Source organism: Ambystoma mexicanum, chromosome 3p (assembly GCF_040938575.1).
Source record: "Ambystoma mexicanum isolate Mex_15411 chromosome 3p, UKY_AmexF1_1, whole genome shotgun sequence".
Classification (NCBI taxonomy): Eukaryota; Metazoa; Chordata; class Amphibia; order Caudata; family Ambystomatidae; genus Ambystoma; species Ambystoma mexicanum.
Genome location: NC_090925.1, coordinates 891,537,061 through 891,565,003, shown reverse-complemented (window position 1 = coordinate 891,565,003; position 27,943 = coordinate 891,537,061). Strand labels below are relative to the sequence as shown.

At 48.9% G+C, this 27,943-nt stretch overlaps 1 protein-coding gene across 4 annotated transcripts in view; it reads left to right on the top strand.

The window, feature by feature from the left end:
* CHD6 (chromodomain helicase DNA binding protein 6) overlaps positions 1–27,943 on the top strand; it is a 2,307,824-nt gene that overhangs the window by 1,092,210 nt on the left and 1,187,671 nt on the right. For all 4 annotated transcript variants that reach the window (XM_069652122.1, XM_069652123.1, XM_069652121.1 and 1 more), the window contains exon 19: positions 1,847–1,957. In XM_069652122.1, coding sequence (XP_069508223.1) covers positions 1,847–1,957 — 111 coding nt within the window. The remainder of the gene's footprint in view (positions 1–1,846; positions 1,958–27,943) is intronic.

Sequence of the window (27,943 nt, the reverse complement as noted above, 5' to 3'; positions counted from 1 at the left end):
ACTGCAGGCATTATCCTGCAAACCTCCTTTTACCATCTTTTACAAGGATAAAGTTGTTCTTAAGGTAAAACCATCATTTTTACCCAAAATTGTATCCGATTTCCATCTGACACAGAAGATTGTGCTTCCGGCTTTCTATCCTCCACCTCATCTTGGCAAGGAAGAGGAAAGATTCCATAGACTCGATCCAAGGAGAGCCCTAAGCTAATATATATCTAGGATGGTAAAGTTGAGACATGATCAACTTTATTGGTTGTGCAGGGCTCAAGCTTGGTATGCCAGTCACTAAACAGACTCTATCCAGGTGGATTATACTGACTATTTTGGAGTGCTACAGGTTAGCTGGGAAAGATCCTCCGGAGAGTTTGAGGGCTCATTCCACTAGGGGCATGGCAACTTCCTCTGCCCTCAGAGGGGAGTCCCAATAAATGACATCTGCGAGGCAGCTGCATGGCCCACGTTCACAAAACTTTACTGTTTAGACACTTCTAACAATGAAGGAAGATTTGGAGAGGCAGTACTCTGCTCCATTCTGGACAAGCAAGAACTCCTACTCCCTCCTCCAAAACAACTTAATACTGCTTTGGGAGGCTAACAAAGATGAGGAATACGTGGGAGGGCACAATCCATTCGAAGAACAAGTTACTTGCCCCTGGTAGCGGACTTTCGACTGGATGTTCTTCTCACATATTGCTCATTGTCCTCCCAACTTACCCCAGTGTAGAATTTACGCGCTTTGGACCTTGCACTCTTTTAAAGTCGGATAATTTGAAGCCCGTTAATGCTGCACATGGTGGCGAAAAAACAGAACTTAGCCGACAGGCACTGCACATGGTATATGTACTCGACAATGAGGTCAGCCGAGATGGAAGCCCTCGTGGGACAAAGAGTCGACTGTCTCGACACATAGCGCCCTCTGCCCACAAGACATTTTTTTGCTGAAGCAGCACAAGCTGGAAATGAAGATATCAAAGATGAGGCTACAAGGGAGGAACATCAAGTCGAAAGACCTTTACTAGGAGTAAGTAACTTGTTCTTCTCCATACAGACATGCCAGAAACCCTTTGCTAACTGGGCCAGTATCCTGGATCTTACGCTCCCGGCGCTGAACAATTTCACTGCGTGAGCCCCTCCTTGATGCTCGCTGAGTGCTCATCTACAACCTATTCCCGCTGGTGCTGCCAATGCATCTAGTTGTCAGAATTACACTGTTCCGGCGCAGCCCGATCTCAGCAACCCGCCAACAGTGCTCCACGCTCCATCATTTTCAGTGCACCTGCTGGCATCTTGACGTGGATGTAGTTTGCACCATGAATCCGGCCCGAGCCAGTCATGTAGACTGCTAAGCTGCTCGTTGTTCTCGTGGCTCTGACTTGCGCTAAACTTGCCTCTCCGGACATGCCCCAACAGACACCTTAGAGATCTTTCTGAACTCCCCAACTAATAAATATGTACTCCTTCTCCTGCGCTTCATTAACCATGTATTACTACTGCCACGCACAAGCGCATAAAAAAGGTGGCGCATCTTTTTGAAGAGCAGCAAAATAGGAGGTGGCCAGAACACGATATGACATCTTAAGGTATCGAGGACACAATTGGCTTCAATGGAACAGAGAAAACTATTCGAGGAGCACTTTCCTGGGAATTGTAGGTTGGCCTCTTGTTTTAGTTTCGTATTATGTTTTGACAGTTGTTTCAGAAAGTGAAGTTTGAAGGCTGCTGAAGGGTAGCATTAAAAGAGATTTTCAGCATAATACTCACCCCCTCGGTCTTGACATAGAATGCCACAGAGCTATGGTTGTTCCTTTTTGATCAGTCTGTTGACTTTACCCTCTTTTCTTCACAGGCAAGCTTTGTATCTTCTGGAAATCGTACTGACATTTCTTTGGACGACCCCAACTTCTGGCAGAAATGGGCCAAAATTGCAGAACTGGAAATGGAATCTAAATATGAAAAGGTAACTTTTTGAAGTACATAAGTCACCACATGGTTGTGATGGCTGTCTTGTTAGGGTGGATCATAAGGTATATGATCAGTGTAAATAGAGGCATCTTCACTATCGCATTTTGGAATCGTCCCCTGTGGTGCCATGGCCCACTAATTTGAATACCCACTTATACTTTGTTCCAAAAAATATCACTTTTTCTAAATAGTACTTCATGCAGGTTTCTTTAAATTCTCAGTACAATAAAGATGTTATTATTCTCAAACTCATTCGTTCTGTTTACTATTTAGAAATCCTGCAGATTTCAGTATTCTTTCACAGCAGATGTGGTTTTAAAGAAAAGTGTTATGCAAAGATCAAACACTCATAAAAAAGGCTGTTTAATAGTGGGATGCTTACACTCAGTTCTCATCTTTCAGGACTAGTTTAGGGGACTCTGAGAATAACATACACCATTCATGTAATGTGCATCACTAATAAAACCAGTCATGCTAACTTGATGGTGGTCCATTTCAGCCTTTCTGTTAACCTAGCTCGGACTGGCCAATAGGGCAACGCCCGAAACAAAAATAAAGAAAATGCAAGTGTGAGCCAGTTTTTTGGGTCAAAGTGGGCCTGTTTTTTGGCTCATTTGGGCTGGTTTGATAAGTTACTTCACCATGCGGCTAGTAGTTTTGACCAATGTTACTGAATACATTTTCTTTAAAATGCACAATTTGCATCACATTGTATCATAGACCACCCCATTGGGTACTACTCAAACAGTTGGTCACAAAAGGAGTGAACTGTCATTTGTAACGGTGGGCCATTTTTTCATTGGAGCTCGAGACAACTTTAGGCCACAGTCCGACCCTTGTGTTATACAGTACAGCAAACATATTAAGAATTTTTAATGATTTTCTTAATTTTTCAGTAAACAAAATAAGTTGTATGTATGAAAGTGAACACAGAGGGGTCAGAGAAAGCAAAGCACTGCAGAAAACATCTTCAACTTGGGATTGGATTTCACGCGCTCTGTGGGGGAGCTACTTGAAAATATTGTATCTGTTACTGAAAATGCATAATTGTCCATTTTTTATCAATGAATTTATGTTAAAAGAAATGCAGGGGAGATCCCCTGCAGCTCCCCACCCCACATACCCCCACTTAAATGAGTGCCCCAACACATCTATATTTTTGCATGAATTTGTTGTTAAAAATGCCATATTTTCGTATTCAGCGTAAGGGTATGCAAAGTAATGGGGTGATACCCTTTGTGAGTGCTTGGAAAATGTTCTATTTGCTACTTTCCCTCTATAGAAATCTGTGAAACCCCCAACATTTTGTTATTTTAACCTGTCTGACTTTTTGAGGTAAGTAAAGCCTTTTGGCTTCACTTACCATGCTAAGCATACCCGTTTTGGGGGCACTGATCAGTTCTTATGACTATCGGTGCAGGGGAACTCCGTCCTCCATTGTGAAATTCATTGTTTATTTCACACCGCACACGCACCACCTTAAAGGGATGTGTGGTAGGGATTCATTGTGCCGCATTTAACTTTGTTTGGGATCACTTTATAGTTACTTGCATAATGTATCCAAGACAGGCTGGTGACAGCTGATGTATTTCTACTGTGCTTTTGTATATTCTCGAATGCACTTATACTTTTTACCACATAATGCCTTTTAGAATAGCAGATACTTTAAAATGGCTGTGCCAACAGATTTCTACCGGTCATATGGCCATCTTGTATTATGGCTTTTTATTCCTGCCCTCTCGGGGCTGGATTTGCCATACATGGTAAGCCTGTTTCAGGCAAAGCTTCGACTTTTCTGAGCAAAGCAGCCCTATGTGCTGGTGACTGGATGTGGGGGCTTGAACTGTCTGGTCCCAGTATGCATCCTGGCCAAAGTATGTCTAGTGCTGGACAGATGTCGTGGCTGGAGGTTGTCCACGATTGAGAAGGCTGTGCCAGTTTCAGTGGTGCAAAACCTTTCTATTAGTGGGGTTATGGGTGACTTCAGCTTGAATCCTGGATAAAAGGAGGAATCCTGCAGCCATTCTTCAGATTGTTGTAAGGGCCAATACCCTATGTAGAGGAGCAACCCACTGAAGACACGGAACTAGTCATTAGAGCCAACCAGCTTTGTCTTATTCAACTGTCACTGCGAAGCCCTGCTCTTTTGCTAATCTCTAGAAGGCCTTCATTGGTGTTTCGACCCTTGGACCAGTGGGAATAACCAGTCTCTACCCCTGCTTGAGAATCCTGTTCTTGAAAGCCTTCTGAAGTGTTTCGGAACCATCATTTTGCCTGACCAGCTTCCTTGTGGGCTGCCTCGCTGCATCGGTTGTCGCCTCAAGTTCAGACTTGGGACTCCTCAGACACCCAACTTGTGAAACAAGAAGCCTCTCCCTGCATTTGCAGCTCTCCAGCATGAAGCAGGGCCTAGAGGACCAGCTTCTTTGTTTCCACCACAAGGGTCGACTTCTGCCTTTTGTTCAGTCTCCACCTGCATCGTGTCCTCGGGGTCCTCTAAGTTCATCGACAATTTAGGGGTCCTTACTTCATTGTGCCAGGAACGTCCAGCTGTCCAGTGCCAGGAACTCTCTCGCCCGATCATGGAACCACCAACTAGCCAGACCTAAATCCTGACGATAAAAGTCACCTCTGCACCAGCGAACCCTAAACCTCACTGAGCCACATCACAACCAAGAAATAGAGCACAAGAGCACCGTCCATTCAGGAGCCTCTGAAGTGATCCCTGAGTGAACTAGAGTACGGGGGTGAGTTAACATACCCGTTTCTACTCACCCAATCTCCATAGGATTGGATGTAAAGTTCTTAGCGTAAGTTTCCCGTGCCTGACCTTGATGGGTGGAGTTCTGTTAAAGGATCCTCCCCTGGCCATCCCATAAGGTGGTTTTGTTGGTAGAGTGTCTCCTAAGAACTTCACTTCTATTGTTCTTCACCTTTAAAACACTTACAAACTGCCTGTTAGTTTTGTCAGCACTTATTCAGACTACTTGAACCCCTTAACTGCTGAGGGCTTTCCCTCTCATTGCTGGGCACTTTTTTTGGACATTTTGGTATGTTGGCATTTAATTCCTGATAAGTGATATCTTGGCCAAGCTTGCACCTTTTTCTTCCCACATTTAGGTGCTCATAACGCCACCAAGGATTCGTGGTTTGCTGTAAAGAGGTGTGTGAAAATAACAAAAAAAGTGACATTGTGTGGGTTTTTAGAAGATGGCAATAAAATGATGTACAAAGTAGCATGTGTTTTGTTTTCTTGTAAGAGCTAGGAACAAAGGTTTTGCAATTCTGAATTCGCCATTTTCCAAACTTTCAAGAACAGGTTGAGTGGAAACCAAAAAACATATTTCGAGTGGATTGTGTCCTCCAACGTATTCCTCATCTTAGATGTATTCCATCCAGCTTTGCTGCTCTTCAGACATTTTTTCGGCAGTGGTCGCCGTGCGTCGATGTCGTCAAGTCGATAGTCCCTCGAGGGCCTCCATCGGGGGTGACGTCATCGGGTGTATAAGTAGCACGCACGGCGCCCGTTAGCCTCAGTTCCGTTTTTTCCGCATTACGTTGCTTCGGACATTCGGCGCGCCTCAAGTTCTGTCAGGAAATATAATATTACGAGAAGAAATAATGTCCTCGTCATTGACGCCGACCACGACCCCGAGATCGGGTTTTAAGAAATGCAAGTCGTGCAGCTCAAAAAACTCGATCACGGACCCGCACCTCGAGTGTTTGTGGTGTCTCGGGGAAGGCCACGACATGGACGCCTGTTCGAAGTGTCAGGCGATGACAGGAAAGGCCTTGCGAGAAAGGTGAGGGAAGCTACAGGTAGGTCGGAAGGATCGGAAAGCCTCTAGCGTTGAGTCGAGACCCCATGGGGAAAAATCTCCTCGACGCGAAAAGCATAGATACAGATCTCAAAGCGATTCTCATCGCTCTTCGTCAAAAAAGTCAAAGAAACAACGCCATAGATATCCCTCCACCTCGTCGTCAGACGAGTCTCCGAAAATGAAATGCCCCACAAAACATTTGTCTTCCGAAGAGTGGGTAGCATTTAGGGTCCAAATGATGGAGGTGTTTGAGAAAGCGAAGCCTCGGTCCGCGCCTTCTTCGGAAGCCGGCAGGGAGCGTCATCGCTCCAACACTCGCGCGCCCTCGAGCCCGGGTGATCATAAAAGGAAGGATAGAGAACCTTCCAGGACGCAGAGCGAAAAACGCTTGAGTCGAGTCGACCGCTCGAGGTCACTGACGCCGTCCGAGACCTTCCACACCTCGAAGGGAAAACTGTCGAAGGCCACCTCGACGCTCTCGAAGCAGACCCTGTCGACGACCACAATGTCATTGACGCCGTCGATGCCTTTATCGATGTCGACGCCGGAACCTTCGGTGCCAAAGGCTCCAACCAAGCCAGGGCAGCTAGAAAAGGAGGAGAAAACTGCAAGACATGTATTTTCTTCAAAATCTAGTATTACACCTCCTCCTCCTCCCAGATAAGGTTTTTAAGCCTCTCCCTAGGAAGGAGTTTTTCAAATCCTTGACCTCAATTTTTGAGGATCAGGAGAGATCCGAAGAGGAAGGTGTACCTTTTGGGTTGGAATATGGCACCCAAAATGTCCCAGAATGCTTAATATCGGAAGAAAGCAGGATGAAGGATTTGGTGGAGTCCTTGCACAATGCAAGTGGCATTGATACCTCTCCTGAGAATGATTTTGGTAGACCAGATCGAGGAGAGCATGCCAGTCCATCTTATCGTCAATTAATGACAAAGGTGGTAGACTACTTGGGATGGGCTAAACCAACAGCCCAATTCGTCCAGGACGATTTTACAGACATATTGGATCATGGTCCCACTGAAGACCCAGTTTTACCATTTCATGTAGCCTTACAAAACAGGGTGGCCAAGAATTGGGAAACTCCGGATTCTATTCCTCCGGTGAATAAATCCCTAACATCAACATACCGCCCAGCCAGTAGCAACCCCGGCTATCTGTCTAAACATCCAACTCCCGAGAGTTTGGTCATACAGGCAGCCACAGCTTCCAACAAACTTGCGTACCCATCTATCCTTCCAGATAGGGACGATAAGCGTGTGGATGGTTGGGCACGGAAGGTATTTTCAGCCGGGAGCATAGCATTAAAATCTGCCAATTCCACATGTGCCTTGGCAAAATTTTCGTACACTCTTTGGGAGTGCATTGCAATGGCGGCGGAGCAAATACCAGAAGGGGAAGAAAGGGAAGGTTTCCTAGCCCATCGTTAGAGATGGAAAGGAGGCCATGCAGGAATCCCTTCAATCTGGATTGGACACTGCGGATAGTGTAAGCAGGTCCATGGGCACTAGCACGGTAATGCGCAGGTTTGTGTGGTTATGGAAGTCGGGTTTTGCACCGGACGTACAGAACCGCCTCCTGAACATGCCTTTTGACGGTTCTCACCTTTTTGGCAACAAGGCTGATGAGAGCCTTGAGAGGTTGCAGACCTCAAAAGTAGCGGCCAAATCTTTAGGAGCTGCTATTAGGCAACCTCAGCCTTTTCGTGCGCAAGGACAATCATGGAGGGGACGATCCTATCGTTATTATACCTCATACGGGAAGACGAGAGGAATGGCCAGTCAAAGGGGCCAAAGAAAAGCCACTTGTGGTGGATGAAGAAAACGTGCCAAGCCAGCTGCAGCCTCTTTGCCATCAGCGGCTGCGACATCCGCCACAAAACCACTTTGAGGACTTGCACCACAAAACATCTGTAGGAGGCAGGCTGTCGCAGCATCTGAAAGAATGGCGAGCCATTACTTCAGATGTTTGGGCTCTAGAAATAATAGCCCAAGGCTATTGCCTTCCTTTTCTAAAGCAACCTCAAAGCAATCCACCAGGGAGACACCTGTTGAAGATTCCAAATCCGCTCCTACAGCAGGAAGTTCTAACCCTGCTGGAGAAAGGTGCCATAGAACCAGCACCGGCCGCGGAGAGGAACAAGGGTTGGTACTCCCTGTATTTTTTGATCCCCAAAAAGGACAGAGGACTGAGACTCATCTTGGACTTAAGAAGCTTGAACAAGTTCCTCAGGAAGGACAAGTTCAAGATGGTTACTCTTTCTCAGATCCTTTAGGCCCTTCAACTCCAGGACTGATTGGTGTTATTGGACCTCCAGGATGCTTATTTTCATGTGCCGATTCATCTCAAGCACAGAAAATACCTGAGGTTCGTTGTTGGCGACTCACACTATCAGTTTCGAGTCCTGCCATTCGGGTTGACCTCTGCCCCGAGGGTCTTCACCAAGTTAATGGTAGTGGTGGCAGTGCACCTCAGGAGAGGGGGGATTCATGTCTACCCCTACCTGGACGACTGGCTGATCAGAGCGCGCTCTGCCGAGCAAGCTTTGGATCATCTGAAAGTCACCTGCCACTTCCTCCACAAACTGGGCTTCTCTCTCAACTTAAAGAAGTCTGAAATGACACCTTCCCAACAGCTTCAATACATAGGAGCTGTATTAGACACATCCTTGGGAAAGAGCTCGCCTCCCAAGACGAGGGCTCAAGACATTCTTCAGATGGATTCAAAATTTCAAAATGCCCAAAATCTCCAGGCTTACGACTTTCTACGGTTGCTCGGCCTCATGGCATCCTGCATTTATCTGGTGCCAGAGGCACGCTTGAGGATGAGATCCCTTCCATGGGCCCTAAAGACTCAGTGGTCCCAGTTCTCGGGTCAAATGACGGATCTTCTTCAGATTCCGAACAAGGTCAGACAAGACCTTCTATGGTGGACCTGTGCAGAGAACAGCTTAAAGGGAGAACCCTTTTGGCAACCATGGCCGGAGGTCACAGTAGTGACGGACGCCTCACTCCTGGGGTGGGGAGCACATGCCAACGATTTGACAATAAACGGTCGCTGGTCTCCATCGGAGTCCAAACTACATATCAACGTTTTGGAGCTGAGGGCAATCAGACTAGCGCTGAAGGCCTTCCTGCCATCCGTCAGAGGAAAGAATGTCCTGATAATGACGGACAACACAGTGGCCATGCACTACCTAAACAAAAGAGGAGGTCTGGAGTCACTACCCCTGTGCAGACAGGCAATGCAGCTCTGGTATTGGGCAATTCAGGAGGGAATCTCTTTAACGGCAATTCATCTAGCCGGGGAAGAGAATATGACAGCAGATGCTCTGAGCAGGCAGAGCACGGTGTCCCACGAATGGGAATTGGCTCAGGAAGTCATTCAAAAGATCTTCGCCCTTTGGGGAACCCCTCAGGTAGACCTATTCGCAACCAGTACCAAGCGAAAATGCGAAAGGTATTGCTCAAGGGAATTTCCCCCGAGAGGAGCCCTGGGGGACGCGTTCGTGGTGGAGTGGAATTTCCCACTATTGTACGCGTTCCCTCCGATTCACGTCATTCCTCAAGTCATCAAGAGGCTGAGACGCTTCGGGAACCGCATGATCCTAATTGCCCCGGATTGGGCCAGGAGAACGTGGTATCCGGACCTTCTAGAGATGTCCATCTGTCCTCCAGTACGTCTTCCTCAGAGAGAGAACCTTCTCTCTCAAATGGAAGGTCAGGTTCTCCACCCAGAGGTCAGAACACTCAACCTTCATGCTTGGTATCTGAAAGGCTGAGATACAGGGATTGGAACCTTCCAGATGATGTTATGGAGGTGTTGCTTTCGGCAAGAAGCCCAGCAACAAAGTCTCTGTTCCGTTGCCGTTGGAAAAAGTTTTGCAACTGGTGCAGGGAAAAGAATGTCGATCCTTTTCTATGTTCTATTCCGGAAGTACTATCTTTCCTTCTGACCCTAGCACATAGAGGTCTGAATATCGGAACAATAAAAGGTTACCTTGCGGCACTTTCCATCTTCAAGCGCTCATTGGAAGAAATGCTCCTGCTTCAAAATTCCTTTGATAACACAATTCATAAAAGGTCTCACTAATGTGTTTCCTCCTCACCCATTTCAAGTACCGATTTGGGATCTAAATTTGGTATTAAAATTCTTAATGTGTGCCCCTTTTGAGCCTATGCACACGTGTCCATTAAGATTATTAACATGGAAAACAGCATTTTTAGTTGCTCTAACATCAAGAAGAGTGAACGAATTGCAGGCACTATCTTCTGGGCCACCCATAAGGACAGGGTTGTGTTGAGGGTTAAACCATCATTTTTCCCGAGGGTAATATCTTTTCATTTAAATCAGAAAATTGTTTTACCCTCATTCTATCCTCCACCTCATCCTTCTAAGGAGGAAGAAAGACTACACAGGCTGGACCAAAAAAGAACTTTAAGCTTTTTACATCTTTAGGCTTTCTATACTTAGTGGACAACCAGTTGTTTATAGGCTACACTGGAAGAAAGCTGGGTCAATCAGTAACAAAACAAACAATTTCACGCTGGATCGTGCTTTGCATTTCAGAATGCTATAGACTTGCACAAAAAGACCCACCTGAAGGGTTAAGAGCCCATTCCACCAGAGGCATCGCCTCTTCCACAGCCCTTCAAAGAGGTGTCCCTATAAGGTCCATTTGCGAAGCAGCAACTTGGTCTTCGCTTCACACCTTCTCAAAATTCTATAACCTGGATGCTTCCCAGTCTAGGGAGCTAACTTTTGGAAAAGCAGTGCTTTACTATGCCATCTAAGGGCAGTTTAAAGAAAAAAATAAATAATAAATCTGAACCCTCCTCCAGAGGAACTATGCAAAATACTGCTTCGAGGGGATTGGGTCCTCCGATGCATTCCATATCTATGACATGTAATTACCACAGCTGTGCTGCTTCAGAAACTTTTTTCGGCGTCTGCGTCCTGCGTCGATGTGCCGTCGTCGAGGACCTCGTCCGACGTCATCCGATGTGATAAGTAGGACGCACGACGCCCGTAGCCTCAGTTCCGTTTTTTCCGCGAACGTGTTGCTTCGTGAATCTCGGTTAACGCCGCGACTCTTTGGAGTTCTGTTCTTCTCGGTTCTTCGAACCTGTTAGTTTTTGTGAAAATCCTTCGTGTGAAGATGTCTTCTTGAAGCCCGGACGCGGGGTCAAAGACTAAATAGAAGTGCGGGGAGTGTGGGTCAAAGATGTCGGTGACGGACTTGCACGACGCCTGCCTCTGGTGCCTCGGGGAGGCCCCCGACCCGGATGACTGTATCGACTGCCAGTCGCTCACGTCCAAAGCCTTACGCGAACGTAAGAAGTTGTTGTCGGTAGGTCGGGTGTCCAAGCCCCGGAAGTCGAAGTCTGCGGGGCTTTCGACGGATGATTCGAGGGGTGACTCTCCGCGTCATCGTCGGAAGTCTTGTGGGTCTCCTTCTAGGAGTCGGTCTCGCCACTCCTCAGCCTCTTCGAGGCATTCTCGGAAGCGCTGACACCGGTCGTCTTCCAGGTCCTCTTCGGAGGACTCTGCCCGGCACGTTGCTTACCCCACCAGCCGTGCGACGCCAGAGGAATGGGCTTCCTTCGGGAAGAAAATGCTGGCGATTCTCGAGTCGCAGGGTACTAAACCGTCCGCGCCCCCGAGTGGGGTCGGTCGTGAGAGGTCGAGAGACACCGCTCGCAAGAGTGGTCGGCATGAGTCACGGGAGAGGTCCCGTTCGGACAAGGAAACTCGTTCTCGACGTACCCGTTCCAGGTCCCGGTCCTCGACGCGTTCGAGACCGTGTTCACCTGTGAGGTCTTCGAGGAAGACATCGACGTCGAGGGCGTCGACAGGCTTTCTCGAGGCTCCGAGGAAGTCGTCAAAGCCGTCGACGCTCAGGTCGTCGAAGGACACGCTCAGGGCTCCGGCTTCGAGGGCTGTGTCGATGCCGCCGATGCTGGCGGCGCTGCATCTGACGTCGACGCCGATCCTCTCGGTGCAGATGCCTGTTCTCTCGACGCCGGCGCCGATTCGCTCGACGCCATCGACGCCTTTCGTGTCGGAGGTACCCCGTGGCACGGGGGAACCCCCTAGGAAGGCTCTCGTTAAGAGCAAGCACTCTCGGGTGCCTTCTTTTCGCCACCTGGAATATATTTCAGAGGCGGATGAGGATTCTGATGGCCTGGTTCCTAGTCAGGTTCCAGATGAAATTGTCTCGGGCCATAGTCAGTTTGACGATTTGAGGCAGTCAATGCATGATGCCAGTGGACTGGACACCTCTCCGGAGGTGGAGTTTTGTAGGCCTGAGCCTGGCTCTCATGCCGATTCCTCGTACCGGTGCCTTATGGCTAGGGTTTCTGAGTACTTGGGATGGTCTGCTCCCCCAGGGGAGTTTGTGCAGGATGATCTAATTGACATCCTTGATGTTGGTCCCCCAACTGACCCGGTACTGCCGTTCCATATGGCTTTACAGAGAAGGGTGGGGGCGGCTTGGACTGCTCCGGAGAGTCTCCCGGCGGTGGGCAGATCCTTGTCGCGAAAATACCGTCCAGCCAGTAGCGACCCCTGCTACTTGACCAGGCACCCCACTCCGGAGAGTTTGGTGGTGCAGGCGGCCACGGCTCCGGCAAAGCAGGCTTCGTACCCTACCATCCCTCCTGATAGGGACAACAAACGTTTTGATGGCTGGGCGAAGAAAGTGTTTTCTTCTGGTGGTATGGCGCTTCAGGCGGCCAACTCCATTTGTGCCTTGTCTCGTTTCACACACACTCTGTGGAACTGTGTTGCGTTAGCGGCTGAACATATTCCCGAAGGGGACGAATGGGATGGTTTCCTTGCTATGGTCCAGGATGGTAAGGATGCCATGTGTGAGTCTGTTCAGTCGGTTTGGATTTAGCTGAATGCGTCAGTAGGTCCATGGCGGCGAGCACCGTGATACGCAGGTTTGCGTGGTTTGCGGAAGTCGGGATTTGCTCCTGATGTGCAGTCCCGGCTCCTCAACATGCCCTTTGACGATGAACACCTTTTTGGCAGAAAGGCTGACGAGAGCCTTGAGAGGTTGCAGACCTCAAAAGCTGCAGCAAAGTCGTTGGGCGCTGGAGTTCGCCAACCTCCGCCTTTTCGTCCTAGGGGACAGCAGTGGAGGGGTGGTTCCTTTCGCTATTACTCGTCCTTCAGTAAAGCGAGAGGAGCTGGCAGTCAAAGAGGCCAACGCAGAGGTACCAGAGGTGGACGTCGGGGTACCCGTGGTGCCAAGGCCGCTCAGGCAGTTGCCTCTTTTCCCTCAGGTAACGCCGCAGCCGCTCCCACTCAGTCATGAGGCCATGTCCCATGGTTCGCCGGTTGGGGGAAGGCTGGCGCAGCATCTTGTAGAGTGGCGAGCCATTACTTCAGATGTGTGGGTTCTGGAGATCATAACCCACGGCTACTGTCTTCCCTTTCGGCAAAGGCCTCGCGACAATCCACCGGGGAACCTCTCTTTGCAGAGTCCGAATCCGCTCATTGCGCAGGAAATTCAAGCCCTGCTGGAGAAAGGCGCCATAGAACTGGTGCCTGTAGCGGAGAGGAACAAAGGATGGTATTCCCCTTATTTTTTGATTTCGAAAAAGACGGGGGATTGAGGCCCATCATGGACTTGCGCGGTTTGAACAAACTCCTCAGGAAGGACAAGTTCAAGATGGTAACTCTCTCTCTCAAGTCCTCCAGGCCCTTCAGCTTCAGGACTGGTTGGTGTCACTCGACCTCAAGGATGCTTACTTCCATGTGCCGATCCATCCCAAGCACAAGAAGTACCTGAGGTTCGCGGTTGGCGACTCGCACTTTCAGTTTCGGGTCCTGCCGTTCGGATTGACCTCCGCCCCGAGGGTTTTCACCAAGCTCATGGTGGTGGTGGCAGCGCATCTCAGGCAAGGGGGGATTCACGTCTACCCCTACCTGGACGATTGGTTGATCAGGGGGAGCTCTCCCGAGCAAGTCCTGGATCATCTGTCCGTCACCTGCCACTCCTTTCACAGGCTGGGCTTCTCCCTCAATTTAAAGAAGTCCCATTTGACGCCAACACAGCGGCTCCAGTACATCGGAGCAGTGCTAGACACTTCCCTGGGGCAGTGTTTTCCTCCCCAGGTGAGGGCTCTTCACATTCAGCAGATGGTGCACAAGTTTCAGCATGCCCAGACGCTCCCAGCGTTCGAGTTCTTGAGGTTGCTCGGCCTCATGGCATCCTGCATTCTTCTGGTGCCAGAGGCTCGCCTGCGGATGAGATCTTTGCAGTGGGCACTCAAGATGCAATGGTCGCAGTCCTCCGGCAGGATGTCGGACCCGGTTCAGGTGCCGCCCTCGGTCGCCCGGGACCTTCTGTGGTGGGCCGTCAAAGGCAACTTGATGAAGGGGGCTCCATTTTGGCTTCCCTGGCCGGAGGTGACGATCGTGACGGATGCATCCCTCACGGGATGGGGAGCTCATGCCAACGGGCTGACAGTCAGCGGTCGTTGGTCTCCGTCGGAGTCTATACTCCATATCAATCTGTTGGAGCTGAGGGCCGTCAGGCTAGCCCTGAAGGCTTTTCTGCCGACTGTGCGAGGAAAGAATGTCCTGATCCTGACGGACAACACAGTGGCCATGCACTACCTCAACAAAAAGGGGGGGCAGGGTCACTTCCCCTGTGCAGGGAGGCGATGCAGCTCGAGTTCTGGGCCATCCAGCAGGAAGTTTCGATCTCGGCAGTTCATCTGGCCGGAGACGAAAACGTGACGGCGGACGCTCTGAGCAGGCAGAGCGCGATCTCTCACGAGTGGGAGTTGGCTCAGGAGATTCTCCTGGAGATCTTCGCCCTTTGGGGGACCCCTCAAGTGGATCTCTTCGCCTCCAGTGTCAACCGGACGTGCGAAAAGTTTTGCTTGCGGGAATTTCCTCACAAAGGAGCCTTAGGAGACGCGTTCGTGGTGGAGTGGTCATTCCCGCTGCTGTACGCGTTTCCTCCAGTCCCCGTCATCCCGCAAGTGCTGCGGAGGTTACGGAAGTTCGGTTCCCGGATGATCCTCATTGCTCCGGCGTGGGCTCGGAGGACGTGGTACCCGGACCTTCTCGACTTGTCCATCTGCCCTCCACATCTGCTCTCACGGGAGGGGGGTCAGGTTCTCCATCCAGAGGTCAGATCCCTCAACCTTCAAGCTTGTCTTCTGAAAGGTTGAGGTATAAGGATTGGGACTACCCTGAAGACGTGATGGAGGTGTTGCTTTCGGCCCGAAGGCCAGCAACAAAGTCTCTGTACCGTTGGCGTAAGTTCTGCGACTGGTGCAGAGTGTGGATCCTTTTGCATGTGACATCCCCATGGTTCTGTCCTTTTTACTTTCTTTGGCCCACAGGGGCTTGCAAGTGGGTACCATTAAAGGTTACCTGGCGGCGCTGTCCATCTTTAAGCGCTCGTCTGAAGAGTGTTCTTACTTTAAAATTCCTTTAATTTCACAGTTTCTGAAAGGGCTCACTAATGTGTTCCCTCCGTCACCTTTCCTGGTGCCCGGTTGGGATTTAAACCTTGTTCTTAAGTTTCTTATGGGTGCTCCGTTTGAGCCTTTACATTCTTGCCCTTTGAGGCTGTTAACTCTGAAAACTGTGTTTTTAGTTGCGGTTACTTCCGCTCGCAGAGTGAGTGAGTTACAGGCACTTTCAGTTAAGCCACCCTTCACTGTATTTCACAAGGACAGGGTTGTCCTTAGAGTTTGTCCTTCTTTTCTTCCGAAGGTAGTGACAGAATTTCATTTGGCCCGAAGGTAGTTCTTCCGGCATTCTATCCTCCGCATCCTGGTAAGGAAGAGGAGAGGCTCCATAGGCTTGATCCTAGGAGAGCTTTAAGCTTTTATGTTTCACGCATGTCCCGGGTCAGAGTAGACGATCAACTCTTTATTGGTTACGCTGGAAAGCGTTTGGGGCAAGCTGTGACGAAACAGACTTTGTCTCGCTGGATTATTTTGGCCATCTCGGAGTGTTACTGCTTGGCGGGTAAGGATCCACCGGCTGGCTTGCGGGCCCATTCTACCAGGGGTATGGCTGCATCTACTGCCCTGCAGAGGGGTGTTCCTATTCGCAACATCTGTGATGCAGCCACCTGGGCTTCAGTACATACATTTGTACGTCACTATTCCCTCGATTCCATCCGAGGACAGGATCTGGCCTCTGGCAAGGCGGTCCTTTGCTCTGCTATTTGATTGGCTATTCTAAATTTTGATTCTAAATTCTTTCCCTCCTCCTTGCTCTGGTACTGCTTTGGGAGTCTGTCATAGATATGGAATACGTCGGAGGACCCAATCCCCTCGAAGAACAAGTTATTTTCTTACCTGGTAACGTTCTTTCGATGGGATGGTCCGACGACGTATTCCATATTGCTCCCGCCCTGCCTTCCCCGCTGCAAAATTTCTTTTGCGATTGCAGCTTACGTTCCGCAAGGCTTTGTGTCTGACTGGCAGTTGACTAATGTCACACGTCCTGGGGAAAAAACTACAACTGAGGCTACGGGCGTTGTGCGTCCTACCTATCACATCGGATGACGTCGGAGGAGATCCTCGACGACGGCGCATCAACGTCATCGACGCAGACGCCGAAAAAAGTTTCCGAAGCAGCACAGCTGTGGTGATTACGGTGGTCAGTCAAAATCTCGAAAAAATAATCTCGAATAACAATAAGGTCGGTCGAAAAAAAAAAAGACCGGAAAAAAAAAGTCGAATTTTTTTTTTTTTAAATTATATATTTATTTTGGGGTCCGGGATTAAAAAAAAAATGGTTTAAAAAAAAAAGGGGGGCGTTTAGGGGGGGAACCCCCCCATTTCGAATAAAAAACGTCATAAAAAAAAATTCGACCTTTTTTTTTCGGACCTTTTGTTTCGAGATTTATTTTTTCGAGATTTTTAGATTCGGTATTATGACCATAAACCGGTGATTACATGTCATAGATATGGAATAGGTCGTCGGACCATCCCATCGAAAGAACGTTAACAGGTAAGAAAGTAACTTGTTCTTTGGGAGCCTATCTAAGATGAGGAATAAGTTGGAGGACACAATCCACTCGAAGAACAAGTTACTTCTTACCTGGTAACGTTCTTTCGATTGGATGTTCCTCCAACGTATTCCTCATCGCCCTCCCAACCTACCCCTCTGTAGATTTTTTCCAGGTTATTGCCATCTCGTATCTCGCAAGGTTGATACCTGTCTGCCGGCACAATCTACACAGTACAAGATCACAGATACAAAAGGGGGGGAAAAACCGAACTGAGGCCAACGTGTGCCACGCGTGCTACTTATACACCCGATGACGTCACCCTCGACGGAGGCCCTCGAGGGACTATCGACTCGACAACATCGACGCACGGCACCCTCTGCCGAAAAAATTTCCGAAGAGCAGCAAAGCTGGATGGAATACATCTAAGATGAGGAATACGTTGGAGGAACATCCAGTCGAAAGAACGTTACCAGTTAAAAAGTAACTTGTTCTTTTCATACGTGCACCTGCAGTTTTGTGAGAGGTAGGTGATTTTTCCTTTTTTTTCTTTTTAATAGGACATACTTGCATGGAATGGAAGAGGAGGGTAGGAAAGCTGAATGGGAAAACAGAAAGGCATACATTTCTGAAAAGTAGATGGAATTCCAAGTTTAGGAAGGGGTCATTTTTATGCAGATCAGGCAAGAGCTATTTAGCCATAATTCCTGTTATTTGCCAAATATTTGCAAAAACAACTGACAAAGGATGTGCTGGACATGTTTGAAATTGTAAGGTAATCGCTTCCATGAATATTCAGCAAAGCAATGCACTGCCACATCCCCCCAACCCATCTACACAGATTTTTGTAATGTTTCACAAAACAAGCAATACCACGAGCCATAAACTACGCCATGGTACACTGTATTTTTATGCTGATGGCTTAAAGTGACCTACTTAGCATTTGAAAATAACGAAAACAAATGTGGTGAAGAAAGCCAAGAATACATTATTTGAAAGAACACTTGCCTTTTGAACGATAGGTGACTTGCGCAGGTCACAAAAGCTTACAGTGCCTAAAGCAGCAAACAAATGTAGGGCACATATGGGAAATGAAAGGGTGGTGTACAAGATAGCGCAGTAAGAAATGTATGAAAATATTATCACAACCAAGATAATATGTCCTACCTTCCCACATTGCCACAGGTGTCCAGATAAAAATGTACATGACCTAAAAGGAAATGGCTAAAACCACGGGTATGGCAAACGTTCTGGAAGAGTGGATTGGTCCTTGTGGGCAGCCCATAGATTTAGGGATGGGGCATTACACCCACAAAAGAAAACAAGGAGCCACATACATTTTTGAAAATTAGTACCCGGTGAGGGTCAATGAGATTGTTACAAGCAAGCTAATTGACCATCGCCTGAGCCTTACCTCACAGAGAAGGCTCTGAGCACCGCCGGTCCGGAGTTCTTTTTGCGAGTGGCCGGCATGGAAAGGGAGAAGGGACTATACGTAGTCCCTTCTACCCGAATCCCTGGTGGGCATTTTTTTTTCTTTTTCTCCAGCCAAGAAACGGTTGCAGTGCCATTTCTCGACTTGAGAAAAATTGCAATTAGTACCCTTGGTACAACGTGCTGGGGTACTAATGCTAATGGCAATATAACCCGAGGAGGGGGGGCATTACCGGTCGTGTAAAGCCCCTCGGGCTCCTGAAACTACATTACCCGATCGGTAATGCCCCACTCCTTGGGTTATATTGCCAAATAAGACACATGTGGGAATTCAAATACACCCATTGTGCATTATTGTCACAAGAAATTCTTACGCAGAATGCACAGCAAATGCAAAAAAGTGAAAAAAATACAGTATTTTGAGATTTGCTGTTGGGAAAACACTGAAATGCCCTGAGCAAAGAGTGCATGACCTGCCTTCTCATGTTGCCATGGGTGTCCCAATAAAAAAATGGTACCTAATGTGTGGGTCCACTGGCCTGGCCTGAAGGGAAAGGGGCTAAACTGCCAACATGGAAATGCTCAGTGAAGAGCATATTTGGGCTTGCGACAAGCGCATGCATTGAGGGCTCTGGCATCACAACCACCAAGGAAAGGCAGGAACGTCATGCAGTTTCGAAAAGGGGAAACCCAGGGGAATCCAATTACATCTTGCTTTTGGTGATCAGAGAAAGATTTACCCAGAATGCACGGCGAATGGAACAAGTTGGAAAAATATAATATTTTGATGCATAAGCCATTGGGAAACCGCAGAAACGGATAGGGAACAAAATAATTTTTACCTGCCCACATTCCCACATGTTAACCATTGAAAACGGTACCTCGTGTGGGTGCACTGGCTGAATCCGAAAGGGGAAGGGCTAAAGTACAGGTGTATGTGGTGCTCTTCGAAAACCAGATCGACATTGTATTTAGCCTTGCAGGCAGGGCCGACATTTAGGACTGAGGTGTCACAGCCACCAGGGAAAACGGAGATTCCAATGCATTTCTGAAAACACATCCATGGGAATCCAAAGAAGTCTCTCTTGCGTGAATCACGCTCAGGTTTATTAACCAGAATACACATCAAAGTAAATATCTAGGGGAAAAAATACAATTTTGAGTTGGTTGAGCCCAGGGAGCCACCGAAACACACGGGCAACACGTTCCCACAAGTGTCCTGAAGAAAATGGTACCTCGCATGTTTAGGTGCCCTGACCTGGGCGCAAAGGTAATAGATTAAACCACTGATACGCAATGCCTTGGGAAGACCAAAGCCATACTGGTTTCGACTTTATGGACAACCCACAGATTTGGGGCTGTGGTGTCACAGTACCTGCGTTTCTGAAAAGAAGACATCTGTAGGAATCCAAAGAGGCATCACTTGTGTGAATCGCACTAGAATTTCCCCAGCCTTGGGAGTCTGCCTTGCATGTGCGTCAACTGCCCCCAGCCCTGCGGCGGTTCTCAGGGAGCACCAGCAGGGTCTCTGTCCTTCCCTTGAGGGAAAAACTGAAACGTGGCCCGGCTATAGCCTCAGGACGAAAGGGGTGCTGCCTCCGGCCTTGGACGCCCATCTCCCATGGGTGTCAAATGTCCCGAAGCCCAGCAGTGGTCACAAGGAGCCCCACCACAGCTCTAGGACAGTGGGGGTTGTGGACCCCAGCCATGGGGGTCTACCTCGTACATGGGTAGAACACCTCCCAACCCAGTGGGGGGCCCTGGGAGCTTTACTCCTACCCCCCCCCCCTGGTCCCCCTAACCCCCCAAAAAGTCTATTGGACTGGAAACGTTATTTAGGATGAATGGCCTTCCCTCGCAGAACAAGGTGTTTGTCATTCAGATATTGCCTGTACACCAATCACTATATTTTATTTATTTTGTCTAATTTGTATATAGTGCTGAAACTTTTACACATTAGAAACCTCAAGTAAAATTATACACATAAGAGTAAAAAGTCAACAGTATAATTCATCATGTTATCCATATAACGAACAGGGCGCTGTACAGTTATTCCAGAAGAACAGGCAGTCCACTCATTCCCACTCATATTCTATAATCTTTGGAACAACCGGATCCATCTCATAGCAGCCAGTGGATGTTCAACGATAATAGTCGTCCAAATCGTGAGTGTCAATTACAGACATTGAGCAGGATTCCCAAGGCAATTTCATAGCTTCAATATTACATTTTAAAATCTTTAATATAATAAATACTAAAATGTGCTAGTCTACAAGTGACTATGCAGTTAAAATTAGTTAATAATTGCTGCTTCAAAGGGAGTCCAAATCATCAATACCTATTATAAAGACATGCACGAGCTGGTCCCACACTAATCCTTGGGTATGATATATGATATTTTATTTATAGCGCGCCTATACACAAATGTTTCAAGGTGCGACGTGGCATGGTAAGGGAATAAGGGGGAACAAGACCACGATCTTACTAGGCCCAGTGACATTGAGATCGCGCAAGTGCAGGGAGAGGAAAGGTAGAAAAGTGCCTCGGGAAGGGGAGGGGCGGAAGTGCAGGACATAGGATCAACAAAAAACACAAACAAAACAAGAAAAAGAAGTGCGGCCAGCAGGTGGCAGTGCAAGGGTTAAGTGCAGGCAGCAGGTGACTGGGAAGTGTCGGTAAGGGGACTGTATAGTTACAGATACAGCCCCAAGTGCAGGGTTGCCCGGCGGCAAAGCAGATGTGCAACTAGGAGGGCGGGGACCTGGGCCCGAGGTTCAAGGGACAGCCAGGTAACCAGTGCAGTGTCAGACAGGGGATCAGCAGGGAAGAGGAAGAGAGAAAGCAGAAGCAAAGAGGAAAGTCTTGAGCAGCTTCCGGAACCGGCGATGGTTCTGCTCAAGTTTCGGAGGCAGGGAGGCTGTTCCAGAGGGAGGCGCCAGCTGAAGGAGATCTGCCTCCAGCTCTTTGCTTGGAAAAGCAATTGACCCTCAAGGAGTTGGAGGTGGAAGAGCGAATAGCTTGAGTAGGGCGATACTTCAGAAAAGAAAGCTTGACATATTTTGGTCCCAGGCCCCAGAAGGCCTTGTGGACAATGCAAAGGGTCTTGAATTTGATCCTTGCAGCCAATGAAGAGATTTCAGTGATGGAGAAATATGATCCCTGGGCTTGAGGCCAAGGACAAGTCTTGCAGTCTGTTCTGGATGAATTGGAGAGGATGGAGAATAGAGGCAGGAAGATTTAAAAAGTGGCTGTTATAGTAGTCAAGCCTAGAGAGGACCAGAGCTCTAGAGACAGTGATTTTCTGGGAGAAGGTGAGGAAAGAACGAATACCTCTGAGCAGGTGAAGTTGGTAGTTTGACTTCTTAGAGACGTCGGAGATGTGAGGAGAGAAGGAGAGTGTGGATGCGAAGATAACCCTGAGGTTCTTAGCCACACATGTGGGAGCAGGAAGAGGCCCAAGGGAGGCCACCCAGAGAGTGCAGGGAAGGAGAGGTGTAGGTGTGCCAATAAGGAGGATCTCCTTCTTGCTGGCATTCAGGCAGAGATAATTGGCGGTGCACCTTTCATGGATTGCAGACAATCAGGGATGAGAGGAGGGGGCCAAGGGGAGCCAGAAAACAAGTTGGGTGTCATCCGCATAGCACTGGAAGTTGGAGCAGAGTGCAGCAATGCAGTGTGCGAGAGGTGCCAAGTATTGGTTGAACATCCAGGGAGAAAGGTTAGACCCCTGGGGAACCCCACAGGTGGAGAGAGAGAGAGAGAGAGAGAGAGGAAGGGGAGGAAGGACCCACGTTGGACCTGGGAGGTTCGGTCTGAGAGGAAAGAAGTCAGCCAGGACAGAGCTTGATCAGTGATATCCAGGTTATCACAGAGCCGATTGAGCAGGATGGCATGGTTGACCGTGCCAAAGGCAGAGGAGAGATCGAGTAGGAGGAGGACAGAATGAAGGTTTGGGTCGAGGTTAGAGAGCAGGTCTTCACAGATGTTCAGGAGAGCAGTTTCTGTGCTTCTGGCTGCTCTGAAGCCAGACTGATGGTCATGGAGGCTCCCCTAAACTTCAGTGTGAAGATTAAGCTGTGAGATGGCCAATGTTTCCAGGAGTTTGCCCAGGAAAGGAGTGATGGAGATCGGGCGATAGTTAGCCGAAGGGGGGGGGGGTCGGCTACTGGTTTCTTAAGAGAGTGCACAAGAGAGTGCTTAAGGGGGGGGGGGGGAGGTTCCACAGGCAAGTGAATGATTTCAGAAGTCAGCCAAAGCTGGAGCGAGGGTGTCAATGTTGTCCTTGATGGTTTTGGAAGAACAGGGAAGAACCTGTTTTGATGCAATTTTCATAGATCAGACTTTAGAAATCTCGTCAGGACAGAAGAGAGGAAAGGTAGAGAAGGGAGGGGACCCGCACGATGCCTGCCTCTGGTGCCTCGGTGAGGGCCACGGATGATTGTGATGATTGCCAGTCGTTAACATCGAAGGCCTTAAGGCCTTGTGGGAGCGGAAGAAGAAGCTTTCTGTCGGTAGGGTTTCCAAGCCCCGAAAGTCGAAATCCGCTGGGCTTTCGACCGACGATTCGAGGAGCGACTCTCTGCATCATCGGCGTAAGTCCACGGGGTCTCGGTCCCGGAGTGGGTCCCGCCATTCCTCTGCCTCTTCGAGGCACTCGCGGAAGCGCCGTCACTGGTCGCCTTCCCCGTCCTCGTCCGAGGACTGCGCCTGGCGGCGGGGTTGCTTGTCCCAGCAAGAACTATACTCCTGCGGAATGGGAGGCATTTTGCAAGAAAATGTTGGTGATTTTTGAATCACGGGGCTCTGGTCCTTCCGCGCCTTCGAGAGAAGCTCGCTGTGACCATGCTAGAGCCACCACTCGCATGCCTTCGGGCTCGGGTGGTCGGCGCGATCATCGAGAACCTTCGAGGTCTCGATCGGATAAGGTGGATCGCTCTAGCCATGCCCGCTCCAGTTCCCGGTCCTCGACGCCCTCGAGACTGTCAGAGCCTGTGAGGTCTTCATCGAAGACGTCGACGCCATCGGTGCCAGGTCCATCGAGAGGTGCACTCGAGGCTCTGGCTCCGAGGAAACCCTCGACGCCATTGGCGCCAAAGCCTTCGAAGGACACCGCCGGGGCTCCGCCCTCGAGGCCTGTGTCAAAGCCATCGGCGCCACGCTTGACGTCGACGCCGATTCTGTAGACGCCTTTTGAGGATGCTTTGTCGAATGTCCACCGTGTGTCAGTGGAAAACCCAGAGGAAGGCCCTGAAGAAGTCGGTGAGACCTGTCTTTGAGCCTTTTTCTGTGCCCTCCTCCAGGGATTTATTCCAGCCTCTGGATTATATTTCTGAGGTGGAGGAAGGGTCTGAGGAAAGTTTGGTTCTGTATGAGGTCCCTGACGAGATTTTGTCTGGTCATAGCCAGATTGAAGACTTGCATCAGTCTCTGCACTACGCCAGTGGTCTTGATACCTCCCCGGAGGTTGAGTTTGGCAGGCCTGAGCCTGGTACGCATGCTGACTCTTCGTACAGGCTGATGTCGAGGGTGACAGAGTACTTGTGGTGGTCTGCGCCACCAGTAGGTTTTCTGCAGGATGACCTGACAGATATCTTGGACCAAGGTCCACCAACTGACCCGGTACTGCTATTCCATATGGCTTTGCAATGAAGGGTGGCAGCGGCTTGGACTGCTCCGGAGAGTCTCCCGGCAGTGGGGAAGTCATTGCCGAAAAGGTATCGCCCAGCCAGTGGCGACCCCGGCTACTTGTCCATGCACCCTACTCCGGAGAGTTTGGTGGTGCAGGCGGCTACGGCCCCAGCAAAACAGGCGTCGTACCCTACTATCCCTCCTGATAAGGACGACGAACGTTTTGACGGTTGGGCGAAGAAAGTCTTTTCTTCAGGGGGTATGGCTGTGAAGGCAGCGAACTCTGTGTGTGCCTTAGCACGTTTCACTCGCACTCTGTGGAATTGTTTCATTGGCGGGTGAACATATTCCCGAAGGGGAGGAACGGGATGGCTTTCTGGCCCTTGTACAGGATGGCATGGATGCCATGTGTGAATCCGTTCAGTCTGGTCTGGACAGGGCCATCTTAAGCACTTGTGGGGCCCTGGGCACGGACAACTTTGGGGCCCCCTCCACCAATCCAAAGGAATTAAGTGATCAAGAATATCTGTCCCCCCCCAACCCCTGCAATCATAACCCATAGGTTGATATGCTGCCTCACAGCATTAAAAATGAGGATGTTTACTCCCTTTAAGTCCCCTTACCCTCTTCATTCTTGCTCTAATCAGACTGATAAACAATTACCATTTGAAGGCCAACATTATCAGTCTACAAAGAGGTTACTTCTAGTCTAGCATAGATACAGGAGACTTTTTATCAATAGAATCCAGGAAGGTACGCAGCCTGTAGTATTAATGCAGAACTGTACGTAAAAGGTACATGTAAACCAGAATAAACAGAGAACTCACATTTGCTGCCTTACAGAACGCAAACCTGCTCAAGCATGGTAGGAAGGAGAAAGCTACACATACCAAAGCATGGATAGTGGATGCAGATTAGAAGCTACCAGGAAGGTGTCAGTATGCAGACAGACAGATTATAAGCAGGACATAATTTCCAAATAGTGTTGCCATTAGAGATCAAAATAATAAAGTGCCTGGGGTGTGCAATATATCAGTGCTCACTATTATAGTGGAAGCAACACTATAGGCAGTGAAACCATGAGTGAGACTGTTTTGAAGATCATACCCTGAGAAGGAAATCTCTCTGAAGGTCTGACAATGGTTTAGGGAGTGGCAATGTCGAGAGGCTAGGCAATACAAGATTAAATTAGATGCCCAGCATTACTCAAACTGGTTAAGGGGTCAATCTGGGTTTTGTGCCAACTCTGCGATTTCTGCATTTGAACACTTTCATAACCAGTTCTTACCATGAACAAAAATAATCTCATTTTATAAAACTGACTTGGAAAGTACACACACACATTACCAAACATGACAATTTTTAAAAACAAAATAATATAGAAGGGTGTAGCACAGAATGATTCTAGCTTCACTCTCTCCATTATCAAGAGACGTATAGAAGTACCTGCATACCAATCAATGTGATTTAACAGATTTAATCTGTGTTGGTCTTTTGTATTTTAAAGCTTTACATACTTCCAAAACACTGGCTAGTCAAATTGTCATTTATAAACATGCAGAAAACCTTTGACTTTTACAGAAATGTAAAGAGTTTTTTTTCTGTCAAACGAGCCGACTATAAAATATGCTTGCCCGGGTCCTTAACCATCTGGTCCGCTCCCTTCTGTCTACCACCCCTTCCACTCAAATGGCCTACATAAGAAGAAAGATCAAGTAATGGGCTAAACGATGCCACCAGCATGCAAGGAGGCAAACTTCACAGAAGACAGTACAATAATGTATGAGATATAAGATAATTGATCAGGATCACTGTAGTGTCTGCTGGTAAAGGTAGGATACAAGCATGAATGCTTTGGTTCCAAATTCCGATAATTATTCATCTCTTGGACTAACAGTTTATGCTCATTGTTGGCGGTGATTACCTAGGTTTTACAACAACCCATCTGAACAAACCAATTTCTAGACCTTCACCATAAGGATGACATGTTCGTGTTTATAGCAACCCCTATCTGGTGAAGGTATATTGCTGATAATAGCACTTGTTGTGCTGCACGACCAAGTACATATGCAGGCCGTTTTATAAACTTCAGACATAGGAAAGACTCAGCCAGCCTTACAGGAATGTGCTATTGTAATCTTGCATTGGAACACATATCACTGCAATGATTACTTAACATACAGAGCTAACTTAGTTACCGTTGTGGCACTCCATTTACCAGTATGCATTTCAAATTTGGCTATTACACATGATCAACATAATTCCCACAGGAAGGAACGAATGCTACAGGAGTTGTGCCGCAAGGAACACACAAACTGTATATACCACAGTGAACACACAATGCATTACATGATGGATTGATTGAGGCAGAATGTACTTGCCAAAACAGACAGGCAATAGGTTTAGAACCTCTGCACCATGCAATACAATATCCTGATGTGTGCTATTTAAGCCTGGTGAACAAAGGAATCTTACTTCTTTAGATCAGGCAGCCTTCTGGGGCCTCCTCCAAGGTGGCGGCCCTGGGCAAGTGCCCCTTTTGCCCTCCCATAAAAACGTCTCTGGACGTGGCAGACTGTGGCAGCCGATCGATGGCGGCGAGCACCGTGATGCTGAGATTTGCGTGGTTGCGGAAGTCGGGGTTTGCTCCGGATGTACAAGCCGGCTTCTCAACATGCCCTTTGATGGTGACCATCTTTTTGGCAGCAAGGCTGATGAGAGCCTTGAGAGGTTGCAGACCTCCAAAGCTGCAGCAAAGTCATTGAGCGCTGCAGTTCACCAACCTCTGCCTTTTCATCCTAGGGGACAGCAATGGAGGGGAGGTTCCTTTCGATATTCTTCAACCTTTGGTAGATCGAGGGGGGCTGCAAGTCAGAGGCCAACTTAGGAGTACCAGAGGTGGAAAACAAGGTACTCGAGGTCCCAAGGCCTCTCGGGCAGTTGCCTCTTTGCCCTCAGGCACTGCCGGAGCAGTTTCAGGTCAGTCATGAGGCCATGTTCCATGGTTCGCTGGTTGGGGGAAGGCTGGCGCAGCATCTTGTAGAATGGTGTGCCATTACTTCAGATGTGTGGGTTCTGGAGATCATAGCCCACGGCTACTGTCTTCCTTTTCGGCAGAGGCCTCACGACAATCCACCAGGGAATCTCTTTGAAGAGTCTGGATCCGCCCCTTGCGCAGGAAATCAAATCCCTGCTGGAGAAAGGCGCCATAGAAATTGTGCCTGTAACGGAGAGGAACAAGGGATCGTATTCCCCTTATTTTTTGCTTGCAAAGAAGAACGGGGGATTGAGACCCATCATGGACTTGCATGGTTTGAACAAGCTCCTCAGGAAGGACAAGTTCAAGATGGTTACTCTCAAGTCCTCCAGGCCCTTCAACTTAGGGACTGGTTGGTGTCTCTCGACCTCAACGACACTTACTTTCATGTGCCGATCCATCCCAAGCAAAAGAAGTACAGGAGGTTCGCGGTTGTAGACTCGCACTTTCAGTTTCGGGTCCTGCCGTTCGGATTGACCTCCGCCCGAGGGTTTTCACCAAGCTCATGGTGGTGGTGGCAGCATATCTGAGGAAAGGGGGGGATTCACGTCTACCCCTACCTGGACGATTGGTTGATCGGGGAACGCTCTCCCGAGCAAGTCCTGGATCATCTATCGGTCACCTGCCACTCTCTTCACAGGCTGGGCTTCTCCCTCAACTTAAAGAAGTCCCACTGGACACCAACCCAGCGACTCCAGTACATCGGAGCAGTGCTCGACACATCCCCGGGGCAGTGTTTCCGTCCCCAGGTGAGGGCTCATCACATTCTGCAGATGGTGCACAAGTTTCAACATGTCTAGAGTCTCCTGGCGTTAGAGTTCTTGAGGTTGCTCGGCCTCACGGCATCCTGCATTCTTCTGGTGCCAGAGGCTCGACTGCGGATGAGATCTCTGCAGTGGGCTCTCAAGATGCAGTGGTCACAGTCCTCCTCCGGCAGGATGTCGGACCCCGTTCAGGTGCCGCCCTCAGTCGCCCAGAACCTTATGTGGTGGGTCGTCGAAGGCAATCTGATGAAGGGGGTTCCATTTTGGCTACCCAGGCCGTTGGTGACGATCGTGACGGACGCATCCC